We start from the raw sequence: 17,942 nt of genomic DNA on the forward strand, positions 1-17,942 counted from the left end.
CCCCCGTGCCTTTGAATGTGGCTGCAGGGGAAGCTGAAGCTTGGAGGCTTTTTTGACACCAAAAAGAAACCAAAGCGAGGTCACTATGAATAAGGGCGTGGTTCATGAATTTTAAAAGCAGAGGTATGTTTGCAAAGCAGGGCAGGAAGTGAACCTGTGGGGCTGATGGGATGGCAGCTAAAAAGGGAGGAAAACATTTGACATTGAAGCATAGCATCAACAACCTGATCTCCAGTGTTGACGCCAGGAGACTTGCAAGATTAAACTGACATTCCCGGGTCAGTTTCTCTAAAAGCCAGGGAATGGCCTGATGTCAACCCAAAAGTTTTCCCGTGGATGTCTGAGAAAAACTGTTCTCCCCAGATGTTCCTTGATTTCATGAATGATGAAGATGCTTTCTGATTGATTGCATTGAAAAATAATGTACGAATAACGATGAAATCCGACAAGCAATTTGCTTGGCGGATGCTGCTAGCATTTCATTAGGATGAGTAGATGCAGTGGGCTAGGTGTTGCCTTAGTCAGTTTTCATTCATTTTGAAATGCTTTGTGTAATGCAGAGCACATAGCTTGTAGGTGATTTAACATGGTGTGTGTTCTTTGCTCTGAAAAGTCTTCTGGTCTAATGATAATATTTTAACAGAACTACCAGATTCAGCTTTTACAGTTTGGTGCATAAAACCTTTTGTGCCCAGTGCAAGTACAAGGTTTCCCTTCTTGTCTCCGATTTTCATTCTCTCTTTTCTTCAAATTCACTTTGTATGAGTAGCCCCTAAGGAGCCTCCTTAGATCAGGTTTCCAGCCCTTGTTCCTATTCCAATTCATTTGGCCTGTGATGGGGCCTGCATGTTTACAAGACTGTCCCCTCAGACTGAGCTTCCAGGGACCTCGATCTAGAAACAGAGATGCCCAGCACTCCATCAGTGGGCCTATATATTCTCGTATGCACAATGCCAACTATGCACTCAGTTCATTACCAAAACACGATAGTTAATAGCAATGTAAACTTTCCGCTTAGTTCCCTCTTATCCACCTGCCTTAGGAGCCTGGTCTTTCTTTTTCTATCCTCACTCATCCTCATCAATCTCTACCCTCTTCACCCATTCAGCTGTGTTACTTCCATTGTATCTATTTTTCTCAGTTCCTAGAAACAAAAAATAGACAAAACAACAAAATAAAGACCTCTTTTTTATCGTTCAACCATCTTCTTTTTAACCATTGGTTGTATCACCTAGGTTTTTCAGGGGCCATGCTGTCTACATCTGCTGGGTTGTACAGTGTGGGACCAAGGCTTCTTGAGTTTCTTTTTAGGGTTGGAGCATGAAGTGCCACATAAAATGTCACAATGGATTTAAAATGTTCAATGTGCTAAGCGCCAATATATTTATTAGTTAAACATGCTTGGAATCACCAATAAAATAGGGAACCAAAACATTAATATTATTGAAGATTGTTTTGGAAGTTCTAGCTCGTGTTAAGTCCTAAAGGGAAAAAAATGTAGGTTACATTATTGTGTATATGTAGAATGCACAGAAAAGTTTATTAAAATCAACTATGATCAATATGAGAATTCATAAATACCCCTAGAGACAAGGAAATTTCAAAAAGCAAGAGCATTCTAACACATCAGAAATAACCTTAGAAAATATAATGAAAACATGATCCTACTCACAATAGCAACAAAATATATGAACTGATAATGGGAATGATTTTAACAAGTAGTGTCAGAAATAAAGAAAACCACAGCAGTCTATTAAAATGTAAATGAAGTTCTGAATAAGTGGTGATAAATAGACATGACTTGATTTTGGATAGGAAGGTCGAGATTTATTAAATGCCAATTCTTTCTAATAAATTTATAGGTTTAATATCATTCAAAACAGTTCCAGAGGAATTATATTCACAACTTGGGGAAATGATTCTAAGGTTCATTTAGAAGAATAGCCATTAATAATAGTTTTTTAAAAAGTCTGAAAAAGAAGAATAAGAAAGAGGAACTTAGCACTTTGAGATGTAAGAGTATATTGTAAAGATTGAATAATCAGAAAAAAATTATGAGACTCATCCAAGACTAGAGGATGGGATTAGTGAATCAGTAAAACACAGAAAGGAGGCAAATTTTTATACAAATGTATTATGTGAAAATTAAATGTCACAATCAAGAATGGATTAATCAGTGTATGGTGTTGAGGTCATTGTTTAGCAGTGGGAGGGGAAAAAATAATTTTGTGTGCTGATCCCTCACCAGACACCAATATAAGTTAAAAAGACAAAGAGCAAATGAGACTTTTCCATGTCTGATACTATGGCAGGCTGAATTATTTTAACCAAACTCTCTCCTGATTTAAACGAAAATTCTGAATAAAATACAAAAAAAAATCCTTCTTAAATGTGACAAAAAACTGACAAAAAGATAAGGAATTATTAAGTCAAAGTCAAAATTTAAGTGAACAGGGGAGCCAGGAGGAAGCAGAGGAAGAAGCTTCTTTTGCCTCAAGGGCATCTGCCCAACCAGGGGATCCTGAACCTTAGTTGTCAGCCCTCAATCTGTGGGGCAGAGAAACTAAAGCCCAAGGCTGCCAAGGCGGGTGTGCGATGTGAGAACATGCGCTCATCAAGCTGGGGCACTGAAGCACCCACCTTCAGAGGGAGGATGAACCAGAAGAAATCTCTCCCATCCTCAGCGCCAGAGGAATGCAAGCAGACGCACCTCGGTGTTGAACATTACAACAGAATCCTTGAGATGTAGTCTGCTGCAGGTTTTCAGTCCCAGTTCTAACACCTGCATGGCACAAAAACGCTAAATTCATGAATCGAGATTGAAGTGGCCCCCACTGGAAAAACACCTCATGGCAAAACCAAACATGAATCCTCCTTAGAGGATTCTTTCCTCCTAGGTCTCCAAGTGTTCCCCAAACAAGTTTTCTAAGGAAAATGAGCAGCTCTCAATTAAAAAAAAAAAAAAAAAACAATTTAAACTACACAAGGAAACAAAGAACCAGTAGAAACAGGTCTTTAAGTACTTCACATACTGGAACTATCAGACACAGATTTTATTTTATTTTATTTATTTATTTTTAAAGAGTTTATTTGAAAGGACATGAGAGAGAGAGAGCGGGGGGGGGGGCGCAGAGGGCAGAGGGAGAGGGAGAAACAGGCTCCCCGCTGAGCAAGGAGCCCAACTTGGGGCTTGATCCCAGGACCCTGAGATCATGACCTGAGCCGAAGGCAGATGCTTAGCTGACTGAGCCCCCCAGGCGCCCCCAGACACAGATTTTAAAACAACTATACCTACTGTGTTTAAAGGAATGAAAAGTAAAACTTATAGACAATAGAAAATATTAAAATGATCCAGCATGTTTGAAAGAGAACCAAATAGACCTTCCTAAACAAAAAACCAGAAAATGAAGCAGTTGAAGAAAATAAAACAAAACACACACACACACACACACACACACACACACACACAGGAGATTAGATGCCTTTGATGAAAGAATTAGTGAACTAAAAGAAAGTATCTAGGGGGTAACACTGACAGACATAAAATTAAGAAATACAAAATAAAGATGACATGTGAAAGAGAGTAAGAAGATCTAACATATATCTAATCAGAATTTCAGAAAAACAGGGGAGAGAGAGACTGGAGCATGATCAATGTCTGATGAGATCATATCTGAGAATTTACCAGATGTGATGAAAGATACTGATCTGGAGATTCAAGCATCCCAGTGAATCACATGCAGAGTAAAACACAGGAATCCACACTGGAAAAACCATAGTGAAACTGCAGACACCAAAGACGCAGACCATCTTAAAGCAGTCAAACAAAACGAATGGATTACATTCAAACGAATGACAAACAGAAAGCTCCCTTATCAAAATCAATCATAGACGGCAGATATTTGATGTATTTAATGTTCTGTAAAAAAAGGTAACTGCCAAGGTAGAATTCTATGCCCAGTGAAAATATCTTCAAAGGTGAGCAAAATAAGAATATTTTAGACAAGCAGAAGCTGAGAGACTCTCACTAAATGTAATGCTGAGGAATATTTTTCAGATGGTCTCAGATGGGAAGTCTAATTTGCACGAAAGTGCAAAGAGAAATTTAAACAAACATTAACTGTATAAAACCATAAGAAGAGGATAACCCACAACTTTGGATGGAAGGAGAAAGGGACCCAAGACTTAAAAATTCTTAGTAATGTCCAGGAGACAAATAAAGGTACTGATTAACTCAAGACGGTGATAAGTGAAGTATGCATGTTGGAATGTTTGGTGTAACTGCTAAAGGAATAGAAACATAGTATGTAACTTCCTTCCTGTACGGAAGGGAAAAACAGAATGATAAAAAACAGTTCTTCATCAGTAACAAAACATAACAGGACTCCTGTGTGAAACTCTGATTAAAAGTCAATTCCAGATGGGTTATAAACCTAAATACTAGATGACAAAACCTGAAAGTGCTTAGAATCATAATAAAGGAAGTTATCTTTATGATAAATCTAGGGTAGGAAAGAATTTTTTAAACAAGAAAAAATAAGGAAGTTCATTACAATTATGACCTTTGATTTATCAAATAATACCCAAAAAGAGATTTAAAAAAATAAGCTACAGAATGGGAAACAATTTTTAAAATATGTATAGTAGATAAAGCACTAGTGTTGAGATGAATATAAAATTGTTATAAATCAATAAGAAAGCCAGATATCTCAATTAAAAATGGCCAAAAGACTTGTACATGCACTTCGCCAGGGAGAAAATAAAAATAGCCAAAACCATGAATACGTATGCAAACTAATTAATAATCAGGAAACTCCACACTAAAACCACACCAAGTTACCATTTCATACTTACTAGACTGACAAAAAATGAAAAGTTCTCACAATATTAAGTGTAGAGCAAGGGAACTCTTATGTACTGTTGGTGGTAGTGTAAATTAGTATATCTGTTTTGGAAACAATTTGGTATCATAAAAGTTGAAGACACACACTACAGCCAGCAATTGTACTCCTAGATATTTACCCTGGAGCAAATCTTGCACCTTTGTACCAGAACACACATATAAGATTTTTCCTCATTGCATTTATTCATAAGGGCCCTAAGCTGAAGCCATTGGAAATTGCACCAACAGTGGAATGTGTAGTATACAGCAAAGGAAGAGACCTTACCATAGCCATATGCAATGGTATGGGTGAGTCTTAGCCACATAAATGTTGAGCAAAGGAAGCAAGACATAAACAAATATGTCTAGTCTGGTGCCATCTATTGGGTAAAAATAGGTCAACCAAATTGCTTACATTACATACATAAGGAGCAAATCATTCTTGTTTAAAGAGTAAGAAGCTTACTTTCACCACAGTCAGGATAGTTGATATGGACCCCCCCAAGAGGGGAAAGAAGGGTTTGTGATCAGGGAGCCACATAAGGGATTTCTTGGGTACTAGAAATACTAGATTTCTTAATCAGTTGGTAGTCACTGAGATGTTCACTTTATAATTATTTTTTAAATTGTACATATGTATTTTAAGCACTTTCTTATATGCCTGGCTCACAATTTTAAAAATGTAAAAGAAATTTTCAAAAAGTATTAAATAAAATCAAACATTTATTCAAATTCTAGAAAAGGGATAATTTTCCAGGCTTGGAATTTATAAAATGAAAAGAAATAAAACACTCACACATACACACATAGTTAGATGTGAGTACATAAAACTTTTAAACGTCTATATGTTTAAAGGCAATAAAATTAAATAATTTGGTAAAATATTCACTGCAAATTTGACAAAAGTTAAATATCTTTCTTATACCAACAACTCACAGTTTAATTTTTAAAACTCTATAAGCAAATGATATCAATATATATATTTCATTTAGGGACAAAATATTTACAAGTAACTGTGAGAATTCTATTTACCCTATTTATACAGAAAGAAATGCAAATTAAAGTTTGATGGCTTTTTTTTTTTTAGAGAGAGCGCGCATGCGCATGAGCAGGGGGGAGGGGCAGAGGGAGAGGGAGAGAATCTCAAGCAGGCCCCATGCCCAGCGCAGAGCCGGACCCAGGGCTCCATCTCATGACCCTGATATCATGACCTGAGCCGAAATCTAGAGTCAGATGCTTAACTGACTAAGCCACCCAGGTGCCCCCAGATGGCATTCTTTTTTTGTCCACTCAGCACAGGATAAATTAGTGATATTGCCAACTGGGACAAGATGAGATTTCTTAGATATTGTTTATATTTGTGTAAATTATTACAATCATCTGGAAAAGCATAATTTGTCAAGAATTATAAAATTCATAACCTATAATATAAATAAATTGGTTTGTCAGATTTTTTCTAGAGAATGAATTTAAAATATGAAAAAAAAAAAGATTTAGGTGCATAAAGATCATGACTGCAGCATAATTCATCATGGTAAAAAATGGAAAACAACCTAATACCTAGAAGTCAGGGAATGCTTGCACTAAATATGGCACATTCATTTTCATTCATGAAATTAATGTTTTGAGTTTCCACTCTGGCACTGTTTGTATGTGTATATGTTTATGGCATCACAAGATGGACAATTAGTTTGTCATTAAGTGACTATTAATAAGTCTTACAATAATATACATATATATAGTGCTTACAAAAGAAAGCACAGTTGAAAAAGGTACAAAATTATATGCACACTACGATTAGACCTTTATAAAATATGCATAGATAAACCCATATACATCATGATGACAGCTAGAACCATGCCTCAGCATTCACAGGCAAAAATACTGGCCCAGAAAGCATAAAAATGCTAATATTGTTAGTGTCAGGCTATAGTGATCACAAATGATCTACCCTTTTTTCGTGTTGTAGAGCACTACAATATTATGTTATCCTATAATGGAAACAGTAATTAATACTAAAAAATTACAGAGACCTAAATTTGCATCTTGCTCAGGCATTTTGTACTCTGATTTTTGTAACACCTAACATCATATGGTTCACTTTTAAGACTCAGGATATTTATCAAAATGAAGCAAAGATTCTAAACCTTTTGTTTAAATAAGTGATTCAACAGACTCAGAGTTATTAGCCTTCAAGCATGTGAAGGAAGAAGGCAGCACCAGTAATTCTCCTTTTGTAAAACAAAACTAAAACTAAAACCTCACACATACTTACGTCTTTTAGAAACAAAGATGTATAATATATATTAAAATCAGCAAAGTCATTTAATAAGAAAACCAAAATTACAAACTTTTCACAGTTTTAAAGTCTATTTTCATAGGATGCAACAGTCTCTGAGGTCCAGGTGTTCTCAAGATTGCTTTTAAAAAATAATATTTTCACATTTGCTACCCTGTACTGCATTTAAGACACACAATTCAATGCACACGAAAAGGAGATGTTTGTAAGAATAGTACTTGTGCATTAGTAAGTACAGTATTGTTTCATGAATGAATGTGTTTATCAGAATCTGCTGCACTTCATACTTTTTGTAAAGTCACATGTATACAACATGTTTCTATGAAAAAAAATATTTTCAGGAATAAAATTTTTGGAGTAGAATAATACCAGCTTTTTGGTGGCTGTGGGGAAAGAGGGAGCTATTTTCTTTTTATTTTGCTGATGTTACTTTTACCCTTGTTAACAGAGTGGTCTGTGGTTTCATTAATTAGCACTAGCTTGAGGGGCACCTGGGTGGCTCAGTCGGTTCAGCATCTGCCTTCGGCTCAGGTCGTGATCCCAGGGTCCTGGGATCGAGCCCCGCGTCGGGCTCCCTGCTCGGCGGGAAGCCTGCTTCTCCCTCTGCCTCTGTTCCTCCCCCCGCTCCTTCTCTCTTTCTCTCTCTCTCTCTCCCCTTCTCTCTCTCAAAGAAATAAATACATCTTAAAAAAAATTAACACTAGCTTGAAAAGCTCAATAATTACCATTTGCTATCATGTTTGGTGAAGAGTCTGTTCAAAACTTTGCCCATTTGCAGCTGGGAATGGGGGTGGAGAAAAATGGTTTGACTTCTTATTATTGATTTCTAAAGTTCTTTTTTTTTATATTTAAAGTTCTCTATATATTAATATAGATAAAAGTTCTTTGTTGGATATATGTTTTGCAATTATTTTTCCCAGTCCCTGGCTTGCCTTTTCATTTTATAACAATGTATCTTGAAGAGCAAATGTTTAAAATTTTCATGAACTCCAATTTAATGACTTCTTTTCTTTTAAACCTCCACCTTTTGGTGTTCTATTTAAGAAAGCTTTGCCAATCCCAAGGTCACTTAAGATTTCCTCTTACGCTTTCTTTGAGGAATTCAATAGTTTAAATTAGGTTTATAATGCACATTGAGTTAAGTTTTGTATGTGACATGAAGGAGGTGTCAAGGTTTTTTTGTTGTTTCGGTCTTTTTGTAGATAGCTATCCAGTTAGTTGTTCCAGTTACTTTTGTTGAAAAAATTATCTTTTCCCTCATTTAGGGAAAAGCTGTCATTTCATCTTGGCACTTTTGTTTAAAATCCATTGACTGTATATATTCTGATCGGGGCTCTTTCTTCTGTTCTCTTGATCTAAATATATTTTTGCTCCAATACCATCAATACCTGATTCCTGCAGGTTTGTAATAAGCCTTGAAATCAGATATTGTATATCTTCCAACTTAGTTCTTCCTTTTGAAAGTTGCTCTACCTTTTCTAGGTCCATTGCATTTCCAAGTAATTTTTGAACCAGCTTGCCAGTTGTACAAAAAAATCCTATTAGGATTTGATCTCCTGATCAAATCCACTGGATCTATCAGTTTGGTAAGAGTTGACTTCTTAGCAATACTGAGTCTTCAAATCCATGAACATGGTATGTCTCTCCATTTATTTCTTTAGTTCCTCCCAGCAGGGTTTTGTAGTTTTCAATGTACAGGTCTTGTACATTTTTGTCAAGTTTATCCCTAAGTATTTCATATTTTTTTATGCTACTGTAAATGGTATTTTAAAAACTAAGTATGTAAAATAATGGTCAGCATCATTAGCCATTGGAAAATGCAAATTAAAGCCTTAATTAGATACCACTACAGCAAGATTTCTCAACCTCACATTATTGACATCCTGGGCCTCATAATTCTGTGGTTAGGGACTGTCCTGTGCATTGTAGCATATTTAGCTGTATCCCTGGCCTCCACCCACCAGATGCCAAGGTCACTCTCCCTCTCCCTGAAATGTAATAGTCAACAATGTCTCAAGACATTGCCAAATGTTCCTGGGGAGGTAAAATTGTCCCTGGCTGAGGACTACTATGCTACACAACCCTGGAATGGCTAAAATAAAGAATACTGACCACACCAAGAGTAGGCAAGGACATGGAGTAATTGCAACTCTCACACAGTGCCAGTGAGAATGCAAAAAGTTTCCGAGGACTTTGGAAAACTGTGTGGCAGTTTCTTAAGAAGTTAAGTCTAAACCCACCATGTGTTCCAGCCATTCTACTAAAAGCATTTACAAAGAGAAATGAAAGCCCATGTCCAGAGACATGGCCATGAATATTTATAGCAGCTTTATTGGTAATCACCAGAAACTGGAAATAAATCGAATGTCTACCCCCAGGTGGATGGATTAATACACCATGCTGTGTGTACACCAAGGAATATTACACAGCCATAAACAGCCATAGACTATTCATACAGACAACAACATGGATTACTATCAGAATAATTACACTGAGTGAAAGAAGCCAGAGCAAGGAAGAATACATATTTTACAATTCTATTTATATCACATTCTAGGGAATGGAATAAACCATCGTTACGGTGCAGATCAGTGATTGTCTGTGGACAGAGGAGAGAAGGGGGCATAGGTTAGCAAAGATCAGGAGAGTAGACTTTGGGGTGTGATAGCTGTGCTACTTACCCTAATTATGATTTTGGATTTCATGTGGATGTTCGTATGTCAAAACTCATCACATGGTACACTTTATATATATATGCAGGGTTTTGTATGTCAGGCATACCTCCATAGAGCTGTTTAAAAATTACAATACAGAAAAGCAATTGGCAGGAAGAACATTCTAATAAATAAAGGCTGGGCAATCGTTTGTATTTACAAGGGATACTCATGACACTGACAAAAATCAATGGAATTCCTGTATGTCATCCAACTGTGAAAAAAATAACAATAATCAGAGCTCATTCTCCCTTTTGCTTTGAGAAATGTAACCCTCCCCTCCCTGGCAATTCCCCTGATGGCCCACTATTTTGCCTTTAGGCAAGGATGGTTGGTCAATTATAGATAACACTTAATTTTAAATTAGAAAATTTGGGAAAGTGTTTATCTTCCCTTTGGGTTAGCATTCAGTGATTTTTAAATGACATAAAACCACATCAGTGAAAACTAGGAAGGAAAAATTAACTTCTTTTCATAGCCTAAAGACTCAATGAGTTATAGATCTTTCCTTCGGGAAGATCTGGCCTTTTATAAATCTTTGGAATGAAAGGAGATACCTGAATTTTGGCCATTTATTAATAGTAAATTTCTGGTGAAAACCTGTGATCGCAGAAATTTTATAGATTCAGAATGAAAAAAACCAATGATTTGCCCTGCTTAAAAATCAGGGAAATTCTTACCATTTTTTAACCAAATTATTCATACCATTACTAAGGATAAATCTAGAAGTTAGTTTATCACTATATGATTTCTCCCATATTCAATACCTGTATATGAATTGTAAGACAACTTTAGCAGATAATTGGTAAATTGACGTTGAGAATATATCTCTTCACTGTATTATTATTTTTTAAAAGATTTTAGGGGCGCCTGGGTGGCTCAGTCGGTTAAGCGTCTGCCTTCGGCTCAGGTCATGATCCCAGGGTCCTGGGATCGAGCCCCGCATCGGGCTCCCTGCTCAGTGGGAAGCCTGCTTCTCCCTCTCCCACTCCCCCTGCTTGTGTTCCCTCTCTCGCTGTGTCTCTCTCTGTCAAATAAATAAAATCTTTAAAAAAAAAAAAAAAAAAAAAAAGATTTTATAAGGCGGAGAGGGGCAGGGGGAAGAGAAGACAGAAGGACAGGGAGAGAGAGGATCTCAAGCAGAGTCCCTGCTGAGTGTGGAGCCCAATGTGGGACTCGATCCCATGACCCTGAGATCATGACCTGAGCTGAAGCCAAGAGTCAGACGCTCAACCAACTGAGCCACCCAGGCGCCCCTCTTCACTGTATTATTAATTATTTAACCAAGCGTGTTGACTTTTTCATCATATCGTTCAAGGTCATTATTATTCCATTTAAGCTGTCTTTCTGATTTCTTCCCATCACTTTGGGTGTCAATTCAGTCAGAATGCCAGCAGCACGACTTGCAAGAACACCACATTTTAATTTTAAAAACAAGAAAAGAAAAAAGGGGGAGGGAGATGTAGGGAAACAGATGTACACAGATACAATTTTCTGGCAGAGGGCATTCAAAACAATTATTTAAGAGACATAATTCCTTTTCAATATGAGATATTGATATATTTATAATGATGGTTTCAGAGTTTTCAGGTGTGTGGTACCTTAAAATGTTCAATAATTGTGTACCACAGCAAGTTGGCCTCTGTAGAAAGAAAAAATTTGATGGTCCTTTGTGTCTCTTTTAGATCTATCAGCCAGCAGTATTGTGCTTGATTTGCACTAACAAGCCATCCTCCATATAATATTAATGCAGTATTAATAACATTCTTTGGTCTAACGTTGCTTTGTTTTCCCCCAGCCCCTGCTCACGGCTACAATTTTCTGAGATGGAAAATTTATTAGCAACTAAAATGTGAAATCTGTTCTGGTCCAAAGAAATAAGTGAATGTGTAAGAGGCTTGTTATTTGGCAAACAGCCTGCATACAAGCTATGCTAAAGCCAAGTCGAGATGATTAGCACTTTACCCTCCTTTATCAGACCATGGGGTCTTGTATCTGATCTCTGTTTGTAGAGAAGAACCTTATGCCTCTCATACGTGTAGAAAACTGTTTTTCTGCCGTGGGTAGCAGGTGCTGGCTAACCTTGCCCTGTGCATCCCCCTTTCCCCACCCTTCGCCTTGTTCTCACTGATGGTCCCAGTATGTGCCACTGGGAACATACCAGGTAAGTGACACGCTGAGACAGTAGGTTATCCAGAGTCAGGATCCTGTCACCTGACTTGAGCGGTGACTACAGTGTTGCTGAGAGAGACAAAGAGGAGCAGCCTTTATAGTTGGTTCTCTCTTTGCAGAAGGATATCTTAAAATCGGATCTCATTATCTGCTCGGGGGCTGCTGTTCTGTCATTTGCAGTCAGTGCCAGCACCGTGTTCCTGTCCTTGCGAGTACGTATCCTTTCGACTTTATACTCTCCCCACCTTCTTAGTTTCCCTAATAGCAGAGCCCGTTGTGGAGTTCCAGGGTACTGGCGGGATAATGGAGCCAGGGGAGGAAAACAAAACTCCAGCTGAGAGGTTTAAGGAGCATATCTATGTGCTGTGAAGGGTTATGTCCAAGATGAAACTTGGTGCACATGGCAGATTGGGTTCAAGTGCTTTATCCTTTGTCTTCCTGCACCTGGGGAGTGGTGTTGTTGGCTAGAGCAACAACACACATCCTGGGACCCGGGGGTAGTAAGACAGGCTGATGGCACACTGTGGGGAGCAGAGACTGGAGGCATTACCATGTCAGGAGTCAGACAGAGGTCCCGGAGCCAAAAGGAGCTTTGGAACTTAATTTCCAGTTAGAAAAACAAACGTGGAGAGCTCTAGATGGGATTTCTGGCTTGAAGTTTCAACAGTTACTGTCTCCTTATAAAAGTATTATATGCTTAGGCATTCCTTCCAACAAAGGAAAGTCTATTAGTTACATTTGTTATTCTCAACCTCTTCTTTTAAAAAACAATGGCAACAAAGCCAAAGGGCAGAGTTCCCTTGGCCTTTGAACTTCCTGGGGCCAGCTCTCTACCCCCCACTTAGTGGCTCGCAACCCGGGTGGGTTTCGTGTGGAAGAAACGTTCAGAAGCCTGTAACAAGAACTGGGGTTGCCTCTCTGTTCTGCTAGAGGGAAGAGGGGAAGGGCAGTGGTGTTATGGATTATTCATGGGCATCCCTCCCCTCTCCTGCGAGGCTAAACAATGAGATTTGCCCTCTTGTATCACAGCCATTTCTCAGTGTTGTGCTGTTTGCCCTGGCTGGCTCGGTGGGATTTGTGACCCATTATATGCTCCCTCAGCTCCGCAAGCACCATCCATGGATGTGGATTTCACACCCTGTTCTTAAAAACAGAGAGTATCAGCAACGGGAAGTGAGAGGTCAGTAATATATCCCTCGTTAAAAAAAAAAAATGATGCGGTGGTAGGCATCCTTTACACCAGAGGATGTGCACAACCAATGTGAATGTTTGAATGCGGTAGAACTATACACTCAAGAATGGTTACAATTGGTAGATGTTACATTATATCTATTTTACCACAATTAACAGAAAGGGGGGAGTGTGTACCTTGGAGTATGCAGTATTGTTCCAGAACAAGAAAGTTAAAGTGGAGAGAATTAGAACTGTGTTTTATAAAAATAGTAATTGGTTATTTAGTATTGGGGAAGATGAATTTAGATCATTCAGTCCTGAAATTTATGCTGCTCCAGCTTAAGCTGACTGGGGACCAGGAAGAAGACTTCACAGCCCTCCCATCCTCCACAAAGTGTTTTTCTGGGGGGCGGGCGCTGGGCAGGGATGTAGCAGAAACTGCTGAGCCTTTAGGACCTCTGAACCCTTGAACTTTGCTTCATGGCTTTGCTCGCTTAGACCTAAACCCATGCTTGATTGCCTTAGGAGTTCTCGGGGCTATTTTTGGTCACGATCATGTCATAGCCTGGTAATCCAGACAGTGTCAGAACTTCCAGATAAGAAACCTCAGGAATTTCTCTGGTAGCTCTTCCCTTGCTCTGTGATCCAGCAGATGGCAGAAGGATTGATTTATCCCCATTTTCAGACACGTTGAAGTCATCGGTCACAGTTTATAGCTATAGTTTATAACTAGCTAGTGTGGGTCATAACTTTATAGCCCATTGTAACCTCTCTGTTGTAGAGGGAGACAGTCAGTTGTCACCTGCCAGGCACAAGGGTATGTGAGTGGCGCCAAGATTTGCTGACTTGCAGGAATGTACTGGACTCACTAGGTTGGTCAGCAGTAACTTCAGTATATTAGTGTGACAAAGGGAAAAGGGGGCAAAATAATTTAAAAATGAAGAAGTGAAAAGAATCACTTAAAACACTGTCAAGAGCATTTTGTCAAGGAACATCTCTGGGTGGGTATGAGGAGCTGCCTTAATTTAAAACAGCCAACACAGGAAAATTGTAGATTGTTTACTGGAGAAATATGGCATCATGGGTCCGCTGCCCAGATAGGGTTTAGAAGGTGGAGAGGGGTCACCCTGACCGCTCTGCCCTCAGAGACTGGCTTCTCATCTGCAACACCAGCAGCTAGCTTAAGGGTCAAATTTAATATTTTTGTGCTTTATATATATACATATATATGTAATATGTAATATATATTATATTAATATGTATATATTTTAATTAATTTAATTAATATATATTATATATGTGTGTATATATATATTAAATGCCCTGTTCAATTTCAGGTGCTACTTCAATGCAAATTATTATCAGTATTACAAAACCTGAAGGAAGACGGGCTCAGAGTGGGTGCAATGTGTAATGGTTAGCTCATGTTACAGCTCACTTGTGTAAAGAGGTGCATCCCAGATGGGTGCTTGCTGGTGGATAGGTAGGGCAACCAGAGGAAGCTGATTTCTACGGAGCTTCTGCAAGTGTTAAGTTCACATCCCCCTTTCATTTTCTAAATCTGTAGGAAGAACTAAGTTTTGGCAAAATTACTGGAGTATTTGGGGCTTTAGTATTTTGGTGTCATTGATTTGGGGTGGAGATTTGAAGTATGAGGCTTTGCCTCAGGAACCTGCATATCTATATCCATATCAGCTGTACCTTGATCTCTACTTAGATATTTGGATGCCCTGGGATGAGCACAGAGAACTTGTCAAATTGAGAGAAAGAAAAATATGAGAGATGAAGCTCAGGCCAAGCTTACTGTGGCAGTTCAGAGTGTGGAATTCAGCAGTGAAAATATTGAATTCAGCATTCAGTAGTTTAGTTCAAAGCCTGTTTGTTTTGGTTTTGGTTTTTTGTTTGTTTGATTTTGTTAGTGTGGTTGTTTTCTTCCCTGAATATAGCGGAGCCCAGTTTAAAATAGAATCATTTAGATATTTTAAACCTGCATGACCTTTTCAGTACATGATTGAAGTCCAGGTGAGTGTGAGTGTGTTTGTATGTTGATGGCTCCTCTTTGAGGGGCGAGTGACCAGGCGGTGCTGGGTCTCCATCCCATACACTGGGCTGGGAGCTCACGGCTGTTAGCGCGGGCTCAAGCCCAGACTCTGTGGGTGTTTCTCCCTTGCCTGCATTAGCTGTTCATAAGCCACTTGAAATCTAGCCAAGAGTAATAGATTTGACAAATTAGGCATATAACGAAGAACAGATTGCATTTCAAAATTGTGTGCATTAGAAGGAGAATCCAAATATTTAAAATATGTTGGTATGAACTCATTGAAAAGCCATTACTCATTTCGGTATCATCTGGTCCTGAGTTTCCTTCCTCCTCTTCCTGGCCTTCCGCCTTCTAGATAGTTCACTCTTTATTTCTTTTACTCCCAAGAAAACACACACAGGAAATTCAGACCAATCGTATACTTTTTAACGTGAAACTGTGCTCAAATCTCCTTTCTCATAGGATCAAAGAATATTATAACTGGAAAAGAAGAGAGAGCAGAGCAGGGCGAGTGGGTCTGTGGCATAGCAGGAGAATGCCCTAATCCCATGGCAGACATTGCTAACTGGGAACAATCCGAAAACTGGGCCCAGGGCAGACATTGAATTGGCGTGTGAGATGAGGCATATGTGCCGTCCCTGCCTTAGAGTTTATAGAATGCCATCCCACCCTTCACGTAGGAGGAAACAGAAGCCTACAGAAGTCAAGGCACATAACTTCAGTCCGAGCAAGTCTGTGGCCAGTGAGTGAGCAGAACCCAGGGTATCTTCCTCCAGTCCAGTGCTCTTTCTGCCACCCGCTCTGCTATTGGGCTAGCGGGCCAGTCGGGTGTAGTCTGGATGCGGCTCTTAGACAGCATGGTGCCACAGTCATTGTTACCCAGAAGGGCCCCATCACTGCAGTAGGCCCTGTAGAGTCCAACATGCCATAGTCGAAGGCCAACTCTACAAAGCTTTAATCCCCGGGTTGAAACAGACTCACCACAGTGAATTCTGGGCATTCTTGTGGTTTCTCCAATATACTCCATTCTCTGACTGTCCTCTCTTTGCTGTTCCCTTTGCCTGTGATACTTTTTCTCAAGCATCACTAGACTCAGGCCAGATGATTCATCCTTCAGGTCTCTGTTTAAAAAATCAGTCCCTCCAGAAGTCCTTCCCTGACCACCTGGATCAGACTAACCTCCCCGCTGCTCCCCTGAACCTCCCTTTCCATCATATTCTCTCAAGTGAGTGTGAGCAACATGTCTGTTTGCTCGTGCTGGTCCTTCACTGCTTACTGTGGTGCTGGGCACAGAAGTGTGTTTACTGAATGGCACTTCATTTAAATATCATCTGCTTTCTATTTGCTAGAACAAATTTAAACTTGGTGTACATACTTTCTTTCGGTTTACTTTCTTCTCTGCATACCTCTGATATATAATTTTACTTGGCATATAAAATTACATGGAGATACGAAATAAAGTTTGATATAAAATTCAGACTACAACTCAAATTGAAGACTGGAAATTGAAACATGTATTTTTTAGCCAATTCAGTTCTTTACGTTGGAGACTAATATAAGTAAACTTTATCCCATCCTAGCCCCAACAAGATGTTTCACCAATATCTGAGCTAAAAGAATGAAATTCTATCACTCATAATACAGCTCAGCAGACATATGGTGATGTGGCTATAACTGACATATTAATGGGATGTGAAGTTGTTCAATCTAAGTGATTCGTGCTGAAAATAACAAGATAACAGAGTAGACAGCACTACAGATGGCACCATATTAGTCAAGTATGGAACTTTCAAGACCAAATGTTTAAAGGAGCACCTGGAGTTTTAGAAAATAAAACAAATCTATGATCCTGAATTGTGATGGTAATTCCAGACAAATGACTTCATTGATCAGCTTCTGTTATAAAAGAGTAAGAAGTTGAATCTGTTTGAAAATTTGTTTTAGCTAATGGTAATAAATACACATCTATCAATAATTACTTTGAATGTAAATGGACTAAATGCTCCAATCAAAAGACATAGGGTGACAGAATGGATTTAAAAACAAAAACAAAAAACAAGACTCATCTATAATTTGCCTGCAAGAGACTCATTTTAGACCTAAAGACACCTTTCAGATTGAAAGTGAGGGGATGGAGAAACATCTACCATGTACATGGATATCAAAAGAAAGCTGGGGTGGCAGTACTTATATTGGGCAAAATAGACTTTAAGACAAAGACTAACAAGAGACAAAGAGGGGCACTATATAATAAAAAAGGGGGCAATCCAACAAGAAGGTCTAACAATTGTAAATATTTATGCACCCAACCTAGGAGCACCCAAATACATAAAATGGTTAACAAACATAAAGGAATTAATCAGTAATAACACAATAATAGTAGGGGACATTAACAACCTACTTATATCAATGGACAGATCATCTAAACAGAACATCAACAAGGAAACAATGGCTTTGAATGACACACTGAACCAGATGGATATATTCAGAACATTCCATCCTAAAATAGCAGAATACACATTCTTTTCAAGTGCACATGGAACATTCTTCAGAATTGATCACATATTAGCCCACAAAACTAGCCTCAACAAATTCAAAAAGATTGAAGTCATACCATGCATCTTTTCTGACCACAACATTATGAAACTAGAAGACAACCAC

General features: G+C 38.6%; 1 protein-coding gene across 1 annotated transcript in view; it reads left to right on the forward strand.

The window, feature by feature from the left end:
• Positions 1-17,942, forward strand: part of PCNX2 (pecanex 2) — a 302,267-nt gene that overhangs the window by 139,920 nt on the left and 144,405 nt on the right. Inside the window, exons 18-19 of the mRNA XM_021696119.1 lie at positions 12,187-12,279; positions 13,097-13,247. Coding sequence (XP_021551794.1) covers positions 12,187-12,279; positions 13,097-13,247 — 244 coding nt within the window. The remainder of the gene's footprint in view (positions 1-12,186; positions 12,280-13,096; positions 13,248-17,942) is intronic.

The sequence above is a fragment of the Neomonachus schauinslandi genome, chromosome 6, assembly GCF_002201575.2.
Source record: "Neomonachus schauinslandi chromosome 6, ASM220157v2, whole genome shotgun sequence".
In the NCBI taxonomy this organism is placed as follows: domain Eukaryota; kingdom Metazoa; phylum Chordata; class Mammalia; order Carnivora; family Phocidae; genus Neomonachus; species Neomonachus schauinslandi.